The sequence below is a fragment of the Drosophila simulans genome, chromosome 2R (genome assembly GCF_016746395.2).
Source record: "Drosophila simulans strain w501 chromosome 2R, Prin_Dsim_3.1, whole genome shotgun sequence".
Taxonomy (NCBI): Eukaryota; Metazoa; Arthropoda; class Insecta; order Diptera; family Drosophilidae; genus Drosophila; species Drosophila simulans.
In genome coordinates, this window is record NC_052521.2 from 7,856,252 (window position 1) to 7,874,662 (window position 18,411).

The 18,411-nt window shown below is 37.6% G+C and overlaps 1 protein-coding gene and 1 long non-coding RNA gene across 22 annotated transcripts in view; one reads left to right on the forward strand and one right to left on the reverse strand.

Moving 5' to 3' along the window:
* LOC6733888 (longitudinals lacking protein, isoforms F/I/K/T) overlaps window positions 1-18,411 on the reverse strand; it is a 61,214-nt gene that overhangs the window by 20,688 nt on the left and 22,115 nt on the right. For 3 of the 21 annotated variants that reach the window (XM_016182338.3, XM_016182347.3, XM_016182337.3), the window contains exons 6-7: window positions 7,024-7,365; window positions 3,872-6,777 (exon numbers count right to left, since the gene is read on the reverse strand). The exons of 10 other annotated variants lie outside the window; for them this stretch is intronic. In XM_016182338.3, coding sequence (XP_016026930.1) covers window positions 5,570-6,777; window positions 7,024-7,365 — 1,550 coding nt within the window. In that variant the 3' untranslated portion in view covers window positions 3,872-5,569. Of the gene's footprint in view, window positions 1-496; window positions 3,302-3,871; window positions 6,778-7,023; window positions 7,366-7,744; window positions 8,223-8,862; window positions 12,822-12,967; window positions 13,185-13,791; window positions 15,296-15,765; window positions 16,439-16,663; window positions 18,329-18,411 lie in introns of those variants that run through there. 8 more of the 21 variants (XR_006541568.1, XR_001600069.3, XM_016182363.3 and 5 more) reach the window with 8 other exon arrangements.
* LOC120284392 lies at window positions 15,194-16,673 on the forward strand. Its single transcript, XR_005543606.1, has 2 exons — window positions 15,194-15,282; window positions 16,278-16,673. It is a non-coding gene; the product is annotated as an uncharacterized LOC120284392 (long non-coding RNA).

Below are 18,411 nucleotides of genomic sequence, written 5' to 3' on the forward strand. Positions count from 1 at the left end.
AGACGTAGACATCAATAAAATATTTATCAACTCACTATTGCAAACAACTTTCGTTTCTTTTGCGTTTTATTACATGGAATTTGTATATTTTTCACATTGAATTTGGAGTTTTCATCAATTTACAAAAAAGTTTTACAAACAATTCATAGAAAAATTAAATATATATATTATATATATAAGGGTATGCTAAATCTGTTTGTTTAATGAGTATTTGTTGTCTTATTAAGTGTTTTATTTATTAAAAATTATACTCTATTCATAAAGGTTTATGTTCTCCTATTGTTCAACAATATTGTTTTTAGAAAATTTGGAATTTTCCACTTTTGCCATAATGTTTCGATATTAAAATTTTAGAAATTGTTTTGTTTATTCTTCATTGTATAAAGAGTCGCTAAATTAGCCCAACACCGCAATTATATAACCAATGTTTTTTTGTTTAAGAATTTTAGTTTCTTAAAGAAATTATTTTATACGTAAGCATTCGAGATTTTTCGTCTTCCCCTTCAGGTTCTATGTTTGTAATAAAGTTTTAAATAATCAGAGCTCTAAAAATAATTGTTTTTTTTTTTTTGTTGCACAGTTTTACTGGCCGCACATTTCTGCATGGATTTAGTTTATCTGTTCTTGTGAATGTTTGTAGTTTGTCGTCATTAGTTTGTTTCATTAAAGCTTAATAAAATCATCTATGGAATGTATTTCGTTGTAGTGGAAAGCAAGTAAATAAAAATAAATTACACTTGACTACTTATAAATGTGCAGAGTAAAAGTAAAAAAATAAAAACACATATTCATATCATATTTATAAGTTATCAAAAAATAATAAATAAAGTGCATGTGACGTATTTTGTGGCGGTGTTCTGTTGGTTGTTGGTTTTCTAGTTTTCCGTTAACTGTTTCTTGATTTGTGGATGCTATTGTGGTAGCTCAGCTACCAATTTGTGTCGTTTTTCGTAATTTTTTTTATAGTTTTGGAATTTGGGTCTAGCCCTCACTAAGTACCTGAGTTTAAATGTCTAACAAAAACCATTTAAATCCCGACCTCCCTCGGTTGGATGACTTTTGACTTAAATTCCTGCCTTAACCTACTTCATATGGCTTTAAACAATTACGAATATTGGTATATCATATCATATATTTTATAATAAAATGTTTGCAAATTGCTTCTGTTTCTGTTTCCATCAATTTCTTCAAGGCACTTTATCCGTTGACTATCGAACGTCTCGCCTCGCCTACATTAAATTCTATTAAAAGTTGCTGAGCTTATCGAATGTATTGTATTCTCCTCTAGCTTAAGACATCGTCATAATAGCAAAATATTTCCACTTGAGGTAAAATGTTGTTTGAAGAGGCTGGTTAACTGACTGACTGACTGACTGGCTGTATGGGAACCTAAAATTGAATCTGTTTGGCACTCTGTACTGAATATCTATCTATGTACTTCCATTGGGCTCAATCGCATGTTCAAGTACATCCTTTGAATGTTCGGCTTCAGCTGATGTTTTTAAATCTCTCTACAATTCCCACTGGGATATTGCCGTTTAAGCCTAGGTTTCTTCTAATCGCTGATGTGTTTGAAAAAGAACCTTTCTGCTTTAATTGATTGATTGTTTCTCTTTAGCGAGTAATATCTTAATATGGTCTGAATTATTTATCCACTGAGTTTGCTACTGCTACTGTTACTACTTTATATATTAGTATATATATATATATTTATATATATTTTTATATATATTTATATTCCTCATGCTAAGCCTATGCTATTAATGAATAATTCTTAACCGTTTCATTGTACAATTTTTGTCTTTCATATTTACGATTTGTGGAATGTTGCAATATCTAAAATTGTTTTTGTGTAAAATCATTTTACTGATCACTTTGCTGTTTGCATGAAAAATAGAAATTATAGATTTTCAAATCGGTCTCGTGTAAACAATTAATAACAATAACAAAAAAATATTTTATGTGAAATGGCGTAAATTTTTGTGCTTTGCAACAAATTGTTTTCGGTCCATTCGAACAAGTATTATCTTTTTCGAAACATCCAGGCATCTTACAAAACTATTTCATTTTGTTTTTACTCATTCGCTTTTTTTTTAAAGATTTCTTTTGTTTTGTTTTAAGCTTAATTTGGCACACTGATTCCGTTTTCCCGAGAGCTTGGTGTGTGATTAATTATATATTTTCTTGTAATTCGTCCTTATTATCCCTGATTATGTTCGTGTAGTTGGTCGCCTTTCTCAACACTAATAACTGATCAACTTTAACTTTTTATACAAGTCTTCTTCAATAGAGTGTTCGTTTCTCTACGAGAAGTGGGGATGCAACTCCACGCCGCTGACCAGCGCAGCTGCAGCTGCTGCCACGGAAACGGCCGTCGCTGTGGCTCCACTGCTGTCGCCATCCAAGCCGCCGGCTCCGGCAAAGTTCTTCACATCCTCCAGCTTGAATTTCTCCTTGTGCATGCGCTCCATGTGCCGACCAATGTGCATCTTCTGCTTGGCCCGGTAGACGCAGAATGGGCACTGGAATTGCGGCTCCTTGCCGCACTCCCACTTCTGGTGGTTGCGGAGCGAGGACTTCAGCTTGTAGACTCTCCCGCAGACGGGACACGGGTGTCCAGCACCGTTGTCCGCACCGCCCAGCACGCTGCTACCGCCGCCACCGCTGTTGTTGTGGCCACTATTTGAGGGCGATTGGCCTGATCCGGTGGATATGCCAACGCCAGACGCCGTACTGCCGCTAATCAGATTGTTCATTGCGCTGATGCTGTTCAGGATGTTGATGTGGCATAGTCCAGCTGGGCCGCCAACATCCGCAAAGGTAACGGCTCCACTCAGTGTGGCCGGGTAGTCGCTGCTATTCCCGTTCCCCGAGCTGGCCTGATCCTCACCGAAGCTCAACTCGGTGCCGGCCGCTGCGGCTGCCTGTTTCTCGGCTACGGCTTTCAGCATCAGGGCGGTGGCCTCCTCTTCGGTAAGATGATTCAATTTGCCACCGCTACTGGTCTTTGTGGGCTTTCCACTGCCATTTCCATTGCTGCTGTGATTGCTACTGCTGTGTGTCCTGGCGGGCGTCGAGGCAGCCCGGGGCTCACTCTTGCATCCCCCATCCGTGGGCGTCTTTCGGCCACTGACGGTCACATCCTTGGCGGTCAGACCTGCGCCTCCCTGCTGCTTGTCCACCGACAGGTCGGTGGGAAAGACCAGCGGCTGGACACCTTCGCGTAGGGTCACCAGTGGCATGGCCAGGCGGGCATTCCATTCGTTCCAGGTGAGTCCCGCTATGCGCGTAATACTCAGATCTATGTTATCATTTCATTTCGTTTCATTTATCACAAGTTCAAGCGTGGATTTGTGTTGTATTTGTGGAGTTTGTTTAGTTTATGTTTTATTTGGGGGCAGCGCACAACATATGAAAATAAAAACGAGAAAAGAAAAACAAAAGAAAAGAAGAACGAAAAATAAATAGAATTACTTTTGACTGGACACAAGGACAACTGCAAGAAAAACTCATTTAAATTGAAAAAAAAAATCAAGACAAAAAAAACCAACTTAACACTTAGGAATTTAGCTGTTAAGTCAAGCTGGGCAGGTAACCAACATAGAGTGACACACACAAATGAGAGTGGAGTAGTTGGCTGGGGATGATCTGGATGAGGTGGACGCGCAAAGCAAATAATATAAATTAGTCAAAGCGTTCAATGGGTGAATATACACGTGTATAAAAACATAGTAAGGAAGTAAGCGTTAGGATGGCGTGGCATGATTCAAAATTAGAGTACAAATTAATAAACATATATACAGGTAAAAGATAAGATAAAAGAAAACTCTCTCTCTCTCAATAAAACGTTGAGCAAATTAAGGCCAATTAGTGCAGGGTGTAAACATATTTATTTTAAAAATAAATTTAAAAAACTAAAAAGAGGGTAACTAAATTAATTGAACTGTAGCTGGAGAGTGCTGCTTGGGTGGGTTTTGTAGTTGCTGTTTTGATTTTGCTTGAACACATCGATAAACACGGCTGGGAATATGGATTCAGGTTCAGGTTGTGGTTCAGGTTCGGGTTCAATTCGGGTCTGGTTACTTTTTAGTGGCATACAGAAACGAACGTTTAGATTTTGGGCTCTTAATAATAATAAAGTATTGTAATGGCATTTGTTTCCCTTTACAATTTGGCATGTGGCATGTTTTTACTTAAGGTTAGCTCAATGCGGATGTCTGGCAGGATTCGCGAGTTCCAATCCACGTCCCGGTCCCAGGGTCAATCTAAAAGAAAAGAGAAATATATTAGGTATGCTCGGAAAAGAGATGATCTTAAGTGTTAGCTAGCTAACTCTAACTCGGGGCAATCGCTGGCTGAATGTTGTCTCATCGGTCACCTGGAAAGAGAAATATGTTAGTATGAACTTTTTGCAATACAGTATTCTACCTAGCACAAAGATCAAGGCTTCAAATTTGGATTTGTGGTTTTTATAGTATTTTATTTTGACCTTTTGTTTTTACAACTAGTTTTCAAAATATAATTTCTATAGAATAAGTATTCATAATAAATGTTTAATTTCAATCAAATAATTGATTTACACACAAAAAACTGCAAAAAGACATAATATGTATATATATTTGTTGTTCTAATACATTTGCTTAGATTTTTGTTATATTTAATTTTTTCTGCGGTAATATGTTTCAAAGTGTTCACAATTTACTCAGCTATTCCGATGTACAATCAATTTTACTAAGTTCGAGTAGATTGTTAAGTTTTTGCAATTTACAGAAAAATAACTTCCTTACATTCATATTTTTTGAATGCTATTCATATATCATATATATATATAAAGATTTGAAAACGCATTCTTACAAAATTATTTTTGCAAGCCTCCAATATAGATAAGTTTACAATTTTCTCCAATTTTTGTATGTCGATAAGTTTTGCTTAAATAGGTTACATGAAATTTATGTGCACCAACGTTAAATTGCAGTAAAAAATTAAAAATGTTCAGGACTTCAGTTAAGATTTTTCTACATAACTTAGATTTGAATCAAGATTTTTATATATATTTTCTTATTTTTTTGAGAGCACGCACACATACATACAGAAATAAGTTTTTAATTATTCTTAATGTTAATCTACGTTCCATTAATATAGTTGCTCCTATATTCTTTGTGTTATTTCCATGAAAATACTTGCACATTAATTAAAGTTCTTGTTTTCAATTTGTCGACATCTTTTGGGGCTTAGTTTTTTGTAATTTTGAAAATTACGATGAAATAAAGGACATACATAACCAATTCTACTAAATATGAAAACATTAAAGTTAAAGCCTGATAAAAATTTAATTGAGTGCGCACAATGCTTGCTTGTTTGAAAAATGTAACTTTTGAGAACCGAGTGGAAGTCAACTTATAAACTTAATAAAAATAATCAACAAATAAGAACTTTAAGATTAATAGGGTGTACACGTTTATAAAATGATACAAAATAGTTTTAATAATAATGAAACTGGTCTAAACCTCAAAAATGGTTACTTCTCTACACCCAACAGTTGTGTACTCACAATCCTCCTAACTTTTGCCTAGACCTTGCGTCCTCGCTTGCTCTCTAGCTGCGGCTTCTCCGGATGATGTTTGCGCACATGCACTCCGAGATTACCGCGCTGCTTGGCCTTGTAGCTGCAGTATGGGCACGGATGACACGGCTCCTTGCCACCACACTCGACGTTCTCGTGGCGCCGCAGCGTGGACTTCCAGCGATACTTCTTTCCGCAATGGCGACACACATACCGGGACTCTGGATCATCGCAGGGACCCAGAGACGAGTCGCTCAGCGACAGTTCGTAGGTCATGCCCGAAGGATCGTGCTCCGACTCCTCCTTCATGGGACGAGTGGTGAGAATGGTGTAGCTCTTGCTCGAATCGTGCATACCAAGCTCTTCGGGTGTGATTGTCTCCACACCATCGTCGTCCTGCAGCTCAATGCTATGGTGCTGATGATGTTGCTGCTGATCGTGCTGCTGCTGGCTACTGCTGGACTGCACCACAGTCTGGATGTGATGCGTCTGCAGTTGGCTGGCATGGATGTGATGCGTCTGCTGCGTCTGTTCGTGCTGATGGACCGTCTGCAGTTCCTGCGGCTCGTGCTCAATTGTAGTAATGTGCGTTTCTCCGCCGGAGGTCTGCATATGCTCAGTAATCTCCGAAGGAGCAAAGCCAATGCCAATCTTTGTGCCGTCGGGCAGCTCGATATCATCGATCTCGGCATACTTCACTAAGTCACTTATGATTGCCGCCGATGCATTGGGATTGTTCAGATCGATCTCGCTAATCTCATACTTGGTGCCATCCGACAGTTCGTGATGTTGATGCTGGATGGGCTCATGGGTTTCCACGATCTGCAGGTTTTGTACCGTCGGCCCGATGATCTTTCCACGAGAGTATCGTATCCTCGAGGCTATGGGCTTCGAATCGGCCAACTGCACATTGCGCAGACCCACCAGGTTGATAGTCTGGCCCGGATGAGCTGTGATTATGCTTTGTACTTGGGTGTGGGTCGGTTGGACCGTCTGGAGCTGGTGGTGATGCTGCTGTTGGTGGTGCTGTTGCGAAGTCTGCGGCACCTCCTCAATGTGAATCGTCTGATGCTGCTGATGGTGCTCCTGGTGGTGCGGTTCCTGGGACACATGCTGAATGATGTGATGGGGATGTATGATTGTCGAACTCGTGTGCGGATGGTGTGTGGCAATTGTTGTGGTTGCCGGTATAATCTTTTTAATGTTGATAAGTTCTATAATTGGAAAAGAATACAAAAGGTCTTATTAGTTAAAAGAATAATACAAATTCAGTTACTCGTTCATTAGCGTATTTTATAGAAAGGAATACATTACATTTATTCAGATTTTCAGTTTAACTTTAAGAAAACTCTAGTTTTCAATTATTGTTAATCTCAAATAGTACTAAAATCGAAGATTCATTTATATAAATATTGTGGCACTTTTCTAGCTTTGCTTGTTTATTACAAATATCGACTTACCGCATTCCGATGACGGCAATTTAATGGGCGTACTGGTCAGAGTGGTCAGTGTGGGTTTGGCTTCCGAGTGCGAAGCGGCGGCGGCGTTCAAGAGTTCCGTGATTGTGGGCGTGGGTTGTCCAGCCGGCCCGGTGACAGTCACTGCCGCTTGGGCCTGTTGTTGTGCCACCGCCTGGTTCTCCTCCAACTTAGCAGCCGTAATGTTACCAAGCTTCTTCACGTGCAGCACGAATCCATCCTTGTTCTGGGTGATGACTATGTCGTTGCTTTCGAGCAAACAGTCGTCCAGTTCGAATTCATCCTGTGCTCCTTCGGTCTGCTCGCCCTTGTCCTGCTTGGATGCTGCAGAGTCGAACGAATAGTGGTTAGTAAGATGTTGGGTTGCAAGAGTTTACCGCATAGTGGAAGTAGTTAAGCTCAGCTCCTGTCACTAATAGTATCCTTTTGAACTTTTTTGTTTTTGTTATTACAACTAAACTTGGTGAAAACAAGCAAACAAATTTCGGGTTCCGTTTTCGTTTTAGTTCTTAAGCTATTTTCTTAAATTTAAAGCTTTATGTATAGGTGTGTGTTGGTGGGTTGTGTTTGCTGTACAGCACAATTAAATGATAACCAAGGACAAACAAAATACCACAGCCAAAAAAAGGAATAAAAACCGCGCCCCTAAAAAGGCTTAACTAACTTAAGGACTACAGAAGAATTCAATAATGACACGTTTCAATTTTGGTTACAAAAGGCATTTTTATTATCATTAGAAGTGGTCTCTGGTACCTTCCTCTCTTCCCCCTCCCCCCTCCCTGCACAACTTACCTGCGCTCGAGATCGGATCTAAAACTAGTTATTAAGGTAATCAAGGAACTTTTCCCCCTTAGCCGAATCGAAGAGACCACGAACTAGTGATCGGCCCCGTCTATCCCTGACCCCATCGCTCGATCCCGAAGAACCCACGGATGCATCACTGATCTGCTCCGGATGCTGCGTCTTTACGTGCATATTAAGACTATGCTTGTAGCGCGCCACGTAGGAACAATGGCGACACTTCTCCGTGGGCAGCTGACCACACTCGTATCGAAGATGCCTGGAGAGATTCTTCTTGTACGTGTAGGCCTTCTCGCAGCGCGGACAAATGTGCGAGTTGTTCGATGGCGAGACATTGTTCAGCGAGGTGACCGATTTCACGGATATCGTCCAGGAGTTTTCTAAAAGAGTTGCGAGAAAGAAACGAAATAGGTTAGCGAATTTCTTATATACAAAATGCACATTTAATGGGCGCGAATTCATAGTTAAACAAAAATCACATGGGGACTGATGAAGAATGCTGTGTGTATGATGATATATGTATGCATGTTCTTGTATAACCAACTTCCAGTTCAATTGCGAAGCGATAGATAGTTACTGTAGCAGAAAGTTACATCGGTAGCTAGAGGAAAATTACAATCTAAGCTAAAACAAAATGAGAAAACCAATCTTACCATTCTTTCTCTCTTTCTCTTTTTTTAATAATTTTTTTTTTTTTTGTTTTAATTGAAAATAAAATCTAGAAGTTGCTTTAAATTCGAGGCAATGACTTGGCCCACAGTTGCAGGTAGTACCGTCTACTATGGCGTAACGGTAGCAATGGTTTCAGTTTTCATTAGAAACCAACCATTGACCTGACTCTTGACCCTTCGAGATAGTTCATCTGTAAGTAGGGAAATGGATTAGTTGAGGCAAACAAAGGATTGCGGCCCCCACACTGCCCAGTAACAATTATTAAGGTCCTTGATTCTGTTTTTTTTGGGGTTTCAACATTTCAATATCAATCTTTATTATTCTTGTTGTTGGTTTTTCTGTTACCACTTTCTTCAAACAATGTGTATATAAACGATTTCATATATAATGCCATTTGTTCAGTTTTCGCAAAAATAACAATTTTTGGGGTTAAATGGTTTCTCGAAAAATTAAAACATAATCTCAAATGGCCTTAGCTTGGTTTTGGTTACATCAAATCTTATTTTTTGTGTTTTTCTCATTGTTTAATCCTACCGCTTGTTATTATAATTATTAATAATTATTAATTGGTTTTTGTTTTTTATTCCATGGTTTTAAGGTACTAACAATATCAGCTTCGTCAATGAAAGTTTTTCTTGCTTTTTCTCTGTTTACGTTTTCTTATTATTCATGTTGTATAAATTTGTTTCATAATTTCGCCTTATCCGTGGTTTCGTTAACAATAAATATATGTATATATCATTTATCAATTTACTCGGTTTCATTGTTGTTAAATATTACGCTACAAAAAATAAACAACTTTCGTTACAATTAAACTTTTCTTACGGTTGTTCTTGTTCTGGTAATTATTGTTTTTGGTTTGATTATATATATAATATATATATATATATATATATATATATCCGTTAATCCTTTTGTTATGGCAATTTCTTTGTTCCAAATACACTTTTACTAAAACGTTTTCTTGTCTGGTTGCTGTTTTTGCTTTGTTCAGTTTTTGTCTAAAATATATATATATTGGTATATGTATATGTCCTTGTATATATGTGTGTATATATATATATTTTTGGTTGGTTTCTTTGGAGTATATTTTGTTCATTATTTTGTAACTTACATAGTTAACTCTAATTTTTTTATGGTTTTTTGCAAACAGTTTTCTGCTCTTAGTCAATAAATATTAATTAACAATATAACAAAAGTTAAAACATAAAGAGTTCTCTGGTTAAATTAATGTGAAACGATATATGTTTGTATACGTAATAATAATATTAAAACAGTGTTATAACTAATTTAAAGAAAAACGATTTAACAAAAAAGTTATTGCGAAACATTCCATGTTTCATTCCCTTTATCTAAACTTTAACAGCAAAAATAATAATAATAATTTAGCTACTCGCAACAAGGTCTTAGTAAATTAGTTTAACAAAAAACATTATTCATACAAGTAAAGCGAATAATTCTCAATTAAATTTTTACTAATTTAAAAGCAATATTTCTTCTATTCCTTCAAAGAGTTTCACAATTTGTCTTGTTCGCTTGGAGGTTGGTTTTTGGGGGTTACAAAATGGTTCTTTAGACTATTCATTTCAAAAATTGACTTTGGCAAATAGCCGCACAAGACAAATTGCTAAACAAACTTTTGAAGTATTGCACTTGTGGCAAAATTTTGTAAACAAATTGAAGTAAATCAATCAAAAATTTGCCTTTGGTATTAGTTATTTACGGGGGGAGGAGGTGAACATGTGCTAATACCGATAATTGACACTAAATTCACAAACCGGACCGACCGAATGCTGCAAGGATAGTTGCCAAAATGAAGGATTCTACTTTCCAATATAACTAACAATTAATCAATTTCTTCAGGCAGATCGGTCAGTTGCGTGCTTGGATTAGTGTCAAATCGGTCTTAAACTGCAGTTAGTACTTCACTATAATTGATTTTCATTCGTTTTTAGCTTCCTTTATACTGTGTATAATTTGTCTAGTTCATTCGAGTTCATATAGGTTTCTATTGCTGCTTTGTTTGTTCTCTATATTCTGTATTTTTATTTTATTTGTTTATTGTACTGTCATATACATGTATCTTGCATATATGCTTAGGTTTATTTCTGCAACCCAAAAATTAACAATCAACAAGCAACAAACAATATATTTTCTGCGCTCCTTACACTTCCTTACTGCGTTCCTAACTAGAAATTATGTTTAGTTGCCTCCTGCTTAGGTTATATATATATATGTATTCCGTATAATTTCAATAATTTATCATTTATATATATATATATTAAAAATTTGTTTGATAATGGCACTCTCGTAGCATTTAGTTGTCACTTCTGCCGTCAAAAATTTCACTAGACTCAATCTTTGAACTCACAACAAAAATGTACTATAAATTACACTTGTCAACAGAATCGTGTTTCGTCTTCGAATGCAACAACAAATCATATTGGTTCACATATACATATATCATGTATGAGTATATTGTTCGATCTCTTCTATGGCTTCATCGTCGTCACTAAAGCAGCATTGAATTTTACTTTCAGTTTTGGTGGAGAATTTCTAATGGCACAAAATGTTCTATTTCTTTATTTTTTTTTTTCTTTTTCTCTGGTAAAAAATCCTTTGACCGATTGGCACACACACTCGCACAAGGCTACGCACACACCCACACCCACACACACACAGACACGCACCTAATCATACAAATACAATTACTTTTGGCGATGTGAGTACATGTTACCAACATCTAATCCTCGCCACTGACTAACAATTTCCGTTTCCTTAATATCCTCTCTTTGTTCAACAGACAACATTTTTGCTAATATAGCATTATATATAGTTCTATATGTGTATATTTTTATGTAGATGTGGTTGTTTCCTCTCATATGTATATGTTTTGTATATATGTATATAAACTCTCTTTACTATTTTTGTTCTTGGAACCATGTAACAAATCTTCCTGCAATCCCTTTCGACCAACTGCCTCTGCTAAACACTCGTGATGCCTAAACAAAGTTGACTCTATGAGACTTAACGTGTATCATTTACTGGCTACATACAGTGGGGCCTCTATCTGGACACGGGTTTCTTCAATCCAGAAGTTTCACTGTACGTAGGCAGCGTGTGTGTTGGTGTGTCTGTGTACCTGCTGGCATAATAACAACTTAAACAATAACATTTAGTTATCTTTTGATGATCTTCTTGCTCTGCTCTTATTGTTTTTGATGTCATCCACTCGCATTTCAGGTTTAGTTAATTTCGTGGTTGTGTGGCATAACAAGAATCGTATTAATTATATTATATATTAGAAATATATATAATAGATATATATTTGGCAACAAATAAACACAGTACGTTTTGTTATATGCATTTCTGTTAATTTTGTTCTGTTTCTGTTCTGCTCTGCTTTGTTCTCTTTCCTTTTGTCGGTTGTTATATGTATATGCATTTCTCTCATTTGTTAATTTCACTAAGTTTTGCTTGGTTTAGTTTCTATATTATTTATATATTTTAACTAAAATTACGTAGTTTTGGTTAGTTTGACTAAAATTGTTTGCTCTTAGCTTCCTTGCGTGTATGTTTTGTTTTATGTTTTCGGTTTTCTTTAATTTTTTACGTTTTGTTCTTTAACTTTTGTTTGTTTGCCTCTCTGTTCTATTACTTAGTTTAGTTTCTTTTTTTTTTTTTTGTTGGTTTTCTTAGGTTTTTTATGTGGTTTTACATTTTACTAAAATCCTATAAAATGTTCACTGACTGCATTTAATATATGTGTATATATTGTTGTTCTAGCTTGTTAAATATTTCGTTTTCACTTGTTCATTAACTAAGTATTCCGTTTGTTTCATTAATGCTCAGTTTCAACAATAATTCTCATCATATATACTATATATATAGATTGGTTGGTTTTTTTTTTTATCCATTTCCTTTATAAATGATGTGGCATCCAATAAATTCGTTTTGTTGTTTGTTATTTGTAATTGTTCTTGGTTTTATCTAATTGTTCTATATATCCTTTTGTTCTCAATGTTTGTTGTCGTCTTGCTGCATTGCGTGTGTTTGTGTGTGTGTGTGTGTAATATACGTGTCGTGTATATAATCTTGTTCATGTTCTACATCTTCATTTCGATCATCAGTTGATCTTCTGCCTATTGGGATAACGCTTATTCTATTTGATTTTAAAGAAAACATTATCTCATAAGTAATATTTGACACAGACACCGCTCTCAAGGTGTCGCTTTAGGTGGGAGCTTTGTGAAAATGCTTTGCCGCACATCAGACAGCGAAATTTTTTCTGTCCACCACATTCATATCTGGAGGATACGGAGTCATCGCATAAATATAGAGAGAGAGGCAGAGATAGAGATATACAGGTATCAGTATCATATCATCACAATATCATCAGACAGACGACCGACCACAAATCTCGATTATATCCACATCGTGGATACTCACTCACCTGATATGTCGTTGCAGCGAGCTGGCGTCCTTGTAGCTCTTCAGGCAATTGAATCTGGGGCACTGGTAACGTCCATCCGGATTAATGAACTTGAACAGGTCGGAGAACTTTAGCTCGTACCAGTAGTCGCGGATCAGGGCTTGCGCCGAACTGGCCGACGATGAGCCCCCAATTGGCGGTGGAGTTTGGCTCGAGTTGGATACATAGCTGCTTGGCGCTACAAATTAGATGTTTAGCATTTGTATAGAAGGAGAAGAAAGAGAGATACATTTCATGAGTGTCGGCATGTTCCATTTGATTTGGGCAAAAAACAAATCTTACACAACTAGAGCACATATTTCGTTTCGAAAAAGTAACAAGATTTCAGTAGGAAAAACGATTTTAGAGTTCGTAAACAATTAATTTCGTAAATAGAATGAATTTGGTAACGTTAACTTTTGCACTGAGTATTATAAATTAAAAAATAGTAATAGTAATACATTGGTGATATTTACAGTTAGTGTGTGTTGCGGGGTGGTTTGCTTGATTTAAATTTTTTGTATTTTGTGTGGGCGTGGCATGGTGAAGCGTGAGCAGAGCTAGCAGCAGTAGTTGCAGATTGGCTTGGTTTTATTTGTTGCTGGGTTTGCTTTTTTTTTATTATTGATTTCTTTTTTGCTTTTTTGATTGATTTTGTTTGAATGAACGCTGTGGGATGATGACTGATCTTGACTGATGTTGATGCATATGATGGTGATGCTTGACATGGGTCTGCAATGAAACATGTTTAGTAAACTGGACGGCAGAGAGACGAGGAGAGAGCGACCCACTAGTTATACAAACGGTTTCTTGATCAATACAAATTTATTCGAGTTACAAAAATATTCATATTCATATATATGCATATAAAAAATACTTAGTAATGGCTCTGACATATAAAAATAGTGGCATTTTGCTTATAAATATAAATATAGGTATAAGTTCAAATTACTTAGATCGCTAGCTAAATATCATTTTCGCTTGTTTTACTCCTGTGTGTGTTCACAAAATTCGATTTACATTCATCAACGGTTCACAAAATATATAGTAACTGCTTAAGACTCGGGCTCTAAGTTATTCCTTTCTTCAATGGCTGCTCTGTAAATATATGTGTGTTATACATTTGAACTATGTGTTTGCGGCTGTTTAGTCAATAGTTTTAGTTAATTGTTTGTTTGTTGTACTTGTACTGTTGGTTGCGTTTCATTTGTATTCATTTGAGATCCTTGTCTATCAGTTAGTCATAATCCTAGCTAGCAAAGGAACTTAGATTTTATGAACTTAATCCACAAAAGTTTAGTGTTAGTTGATTCTTTTTTTTTCTCATTTCATTTGGAATTTCGCTGATTTGGCATGGCCTCTCTTAACTACAAACTAGACTATATCGAAAAATGTTTCACTTTTTATCTTTTGGTTTTTGGTTTTGGTTTTTTTGGTTTCTTTTCTTAGGAATGCAAAGTGTGCGGGTCGCTGACCCCGAACTACTCTCAGTAGTTCATCCCATCCCCTCCCTGACTTAGTTTCGTTCACGTTTCTCTTTGGACTTTTTTTTGGCTTACTGGACTATAAACTAAAGACTACCAATTTTAAACTTAAATTAACTTAGGAAAAAGCCAGACTAGCTGAAGCATAAGTTATGATTGCGAAAATTTCTGCGCTTAACTTAGGTCTAAACTACGAATGTTAAATAAGAACCGACACAAGTCGACTGCAATGATTTGAATTTTAAGCAGGGCAGGTTGTTGGTTGCCGGCTGCCCGCCTTTGTATGCCATCTACATAAATTAACCAAATTTATGCAAATCGTGTTTACCATACATAACACAAAGTGAAAGCTGAATTTTGTTTTTCTCATTGCCGTTCGTTCGATAAGCATAAGTGTGCTCCTGCGCGAGCTCAGTAGATCATTGCAGTCGGTCCTGGTTGGTTGGCCTTTGTTTTAAGAACTCAATTTGTATGGAACTAAACTTCAAGGACTGTATTAAAGTTGGAGATAATATGGTTGGTTTTTTTTTTTTCTTGGTGCCACCTCCCTATGCGGTGGCCTCCCATTTGGTGGCTATTCCCGTGGAGGCCTGCATCTGAAAGGCCAGCGGCAGGAAGTCCTTTTTCATTTTGGCAAAATGGGTCTTGATGTGCTTGGTTAGGTTGTCGCTCCTCTTGGCCGCATAATTGCAGCTGGGGCACTGGAAGATGGGTCTTTCGGTGGTGAAGCGGCACTCGAACCGTCGATGGCGACTGAGACTCTTGCGGGTCTTGTACGACTTGCCGCACTGATCGCAGGCGTGCTGATACCAGGTTAGTACGAAATCTGCAATGTAGATGTGGGTGCGGGGCGGAGAGTGGGGGGCACACGAAGACGGATGGGTAAGTGAGTGGGTGAAAGTGATCGAGTTGAATTGGTTGATTGTTGATATAGAATGATACGTTTCCTGATCGTGTATGACTGACTGTATATTTGATATCTGTATTGGACACTCTGCTTTACACATTTCGATTTCTGTACTTTTTGAGCAAGTCAAATTTGCTAAGCTACAAAAAAAATCAGGAGAAAATCATATGTATATATAAATATTAAATAAAAATTCATAATAATTAACGACTTAAAAAACATGTCAGGCATTCCAAAAACAAAAAAATTTAACTATTTTGACGGGAAAATAAAAAAAAGTATTGTAAACATCGAGATTTCTTAGAATTAGAAAAGTTAGCCCATAATTAATATATATATATATTCGTAATAAACCCAAGTTGAACCGCCTTAGATACTAGAAAAAAGTCTTTGTAAGAAAAAACATCAAGTGTTAAGTAATTTATTTTGTTTTTGCAAGTATTTCATTGAAGGAGACACAAATATATTATCAAATAGAGAAAGATTAAGACTAGGAATTGGAAAAACCACACAAAAAGCTCCAAGGACGCACACGCCCATACACTCGCCACAAAACGCACACGCATTTGAGACACAAAAAGCAGACACATGAGAGAACCCAAGCAAGAAAGTGGAAAATAGACACGAACTATGCTGAGAACATGCTTATATGGGGCGATATAGTGCGCATCGGTACTTTACTTCAAGCCAAAATTTATTGAAATCAATTTAGTTATATACTTTACTGTAATACCATTCCCGAAACGCACTGTATCGCACCGGATGTACGTGTAGATCAAGTTGAAACCCAGACAAAAACAATTCGAGGCAAGATTTTACACAGAACAAAGATATATATCATAAGTATATATAAGAAAAAATGTATGGTATATAATACTGTGACAGACTTTGTTTCTTGCAGATCGTTGCGCTGCGGCAGGCAGTTGAGTTTTCCAGGACAAGATACGGATACGGTTCGGTCGGCTTCATAGATAGTAGTATGTGATAGTAGGTAGTAGATATTGGAGTAGTAGTGGTAGATGGAGTAGTGGGGTAGTACAACAGTTTGGTTTGTAGAGACATCTAAAAGAAATTTAGTAATAAAAATAGGTTAGTGAAAAATTCGCACAATTTTCGGATGAAACAAAAAAAAAAAGACAACACTGAACGAGGGCGGGATGGAAACCAAAAAACATACACGAAAACGAAAACATCGATGGATCATGTGGGGTATGAACAAAGGATGAGGTGGTGACACGATGGCAAATTGGGAATGAGAAAGGCTATAAAAATAAAACTTTCGATTGCTGCAATTGAATACATAAATATGGTATATTTTGTGTATTTGGTGTTTTCGTAATTTATTCAATTAAAATATAATTCTCATTTCGGTTTCGCTTTGACTTTGGATAAATTAGGCTTTAAAATTAGGTATACATGCTAGAAATGTATAGTATAGTAATAACTTAACTAGGTCGTACATTTTGGTGGCATATCATTTGGAATAAGTGCGTTACATTTATAAATCAACCTCCATGGCTTCCTCCATTTTGCAAGAGAAAAGTTTGGTGGCTAGTTGAGTATTTTGCGTTTTTTGGATTAAATCAAATTGAAATTACTCAACTTGTAGTAAAAGATTTGATATTCTCTCTTGACTTTTTTGGTTTCATCTTAAATGACTAACAAATAGTTTAGATGCTGGACTCTTTTTGGGTAAAGTAATCCCATCCCTGTCATGCTGAAAAGCGTCTTATATGTTTAGAAATTCGTGACGTTTCGAGTTAGTTATCGTTCGTCTTAGGAAAGATCCGTCGTTGGATGATTCAACACTGTAATAATGACAAATTTTAAGACACATTTTGTCTACGGGCGACTCACAAAAATACATAATTAAAATTATCTTCAAAATGGAATGTCTACGTTTGAGATTCTCGTACAGGGCAAATACATAGTGTAAAAAAGGGGTGCTTGGGGGGCGAAAACGTATGAATACAGTATGCAAATACGCAGAGCCTTGGCTCTTGACAAATTAAAAAAATTGAGAGATTCTTTAGGTTTCAATAAATAATATAAATAGCTAGAAAGAGCTTTAGTTGTTGTTATAAGCAAATGGCATAGTGTTCATCAATCGCTCCTTGAGCAATGAATTCGATATGATCTGTAGGCCCAGCTTCATGTTCCACTCCTCGTTCATCAGGTGCTGCACCTTGCTGGGCGTCACCGGTTCCGGCTTGATGCCGAGAGCTGCGACAGCCTCGGCTTGTGCGGCCAACGTCTCGTCATCCTCATCGGCGTCGGATCTTCCTCCTCCGGATTCATTGTTGTTCTTGGCTTGAGCCTCAGCGATGGCTGCAGCTGCTGCTGCGGCCGCTGCTTGCTCCTCGACCACAGCTGCTGCGGCAGAGATCGCAGTGATGGCACCTGTCAACCCATACGTGGGTATCGGCATAATGTGCGGTGGCAGTGGCGAAGTGCACCGCGAGCCCGACAAATTCTCGTTTTCGTAGTTCTCCTTGCGCAGCGACAGGTTCTCTGGTATGGGACTCTCGCAGCCATTATGGGATCCAGCACTGCCCACACTTGCGCCACAATCACCGGTGGAGCCGCCGCCTCCGCCGCCGCCACCACCCATCTGCTGAAGACCAGCTAGGCCGCCGCCGGACTTTAGGTCTAGCGAGCCGCCGATAGAGGAACGCGAACCACTGCCCGTTGTCATCTGTGCAATTGCCGGCGGAATACCGTGCTTGGAGACCAAGTGGCGCACCATGTGGTACTTGCGACGGAAACGAGAGCTGCAAAACTCGCAATTGAATCGTGGCGGAATGCCAATGCATTCATCGCGCATATGGCGCTGCAGATGGCGCTTGCGGAGATAACTCTTGTTGCAGACGGCGCAGTGGAAACGCTCCTTGTATTGATCCTGATCCGCATCATCGCTGCCAAAAACGCTGTGCTTGTAGTCGTACTTCAGGTCTGGTGGGTTCGAACCAAATCGAATCCCGGCGATCGGTGGTTAGTGGTGTGGTGTGTTGTGATGTGATTTGAATGGTGTGTAT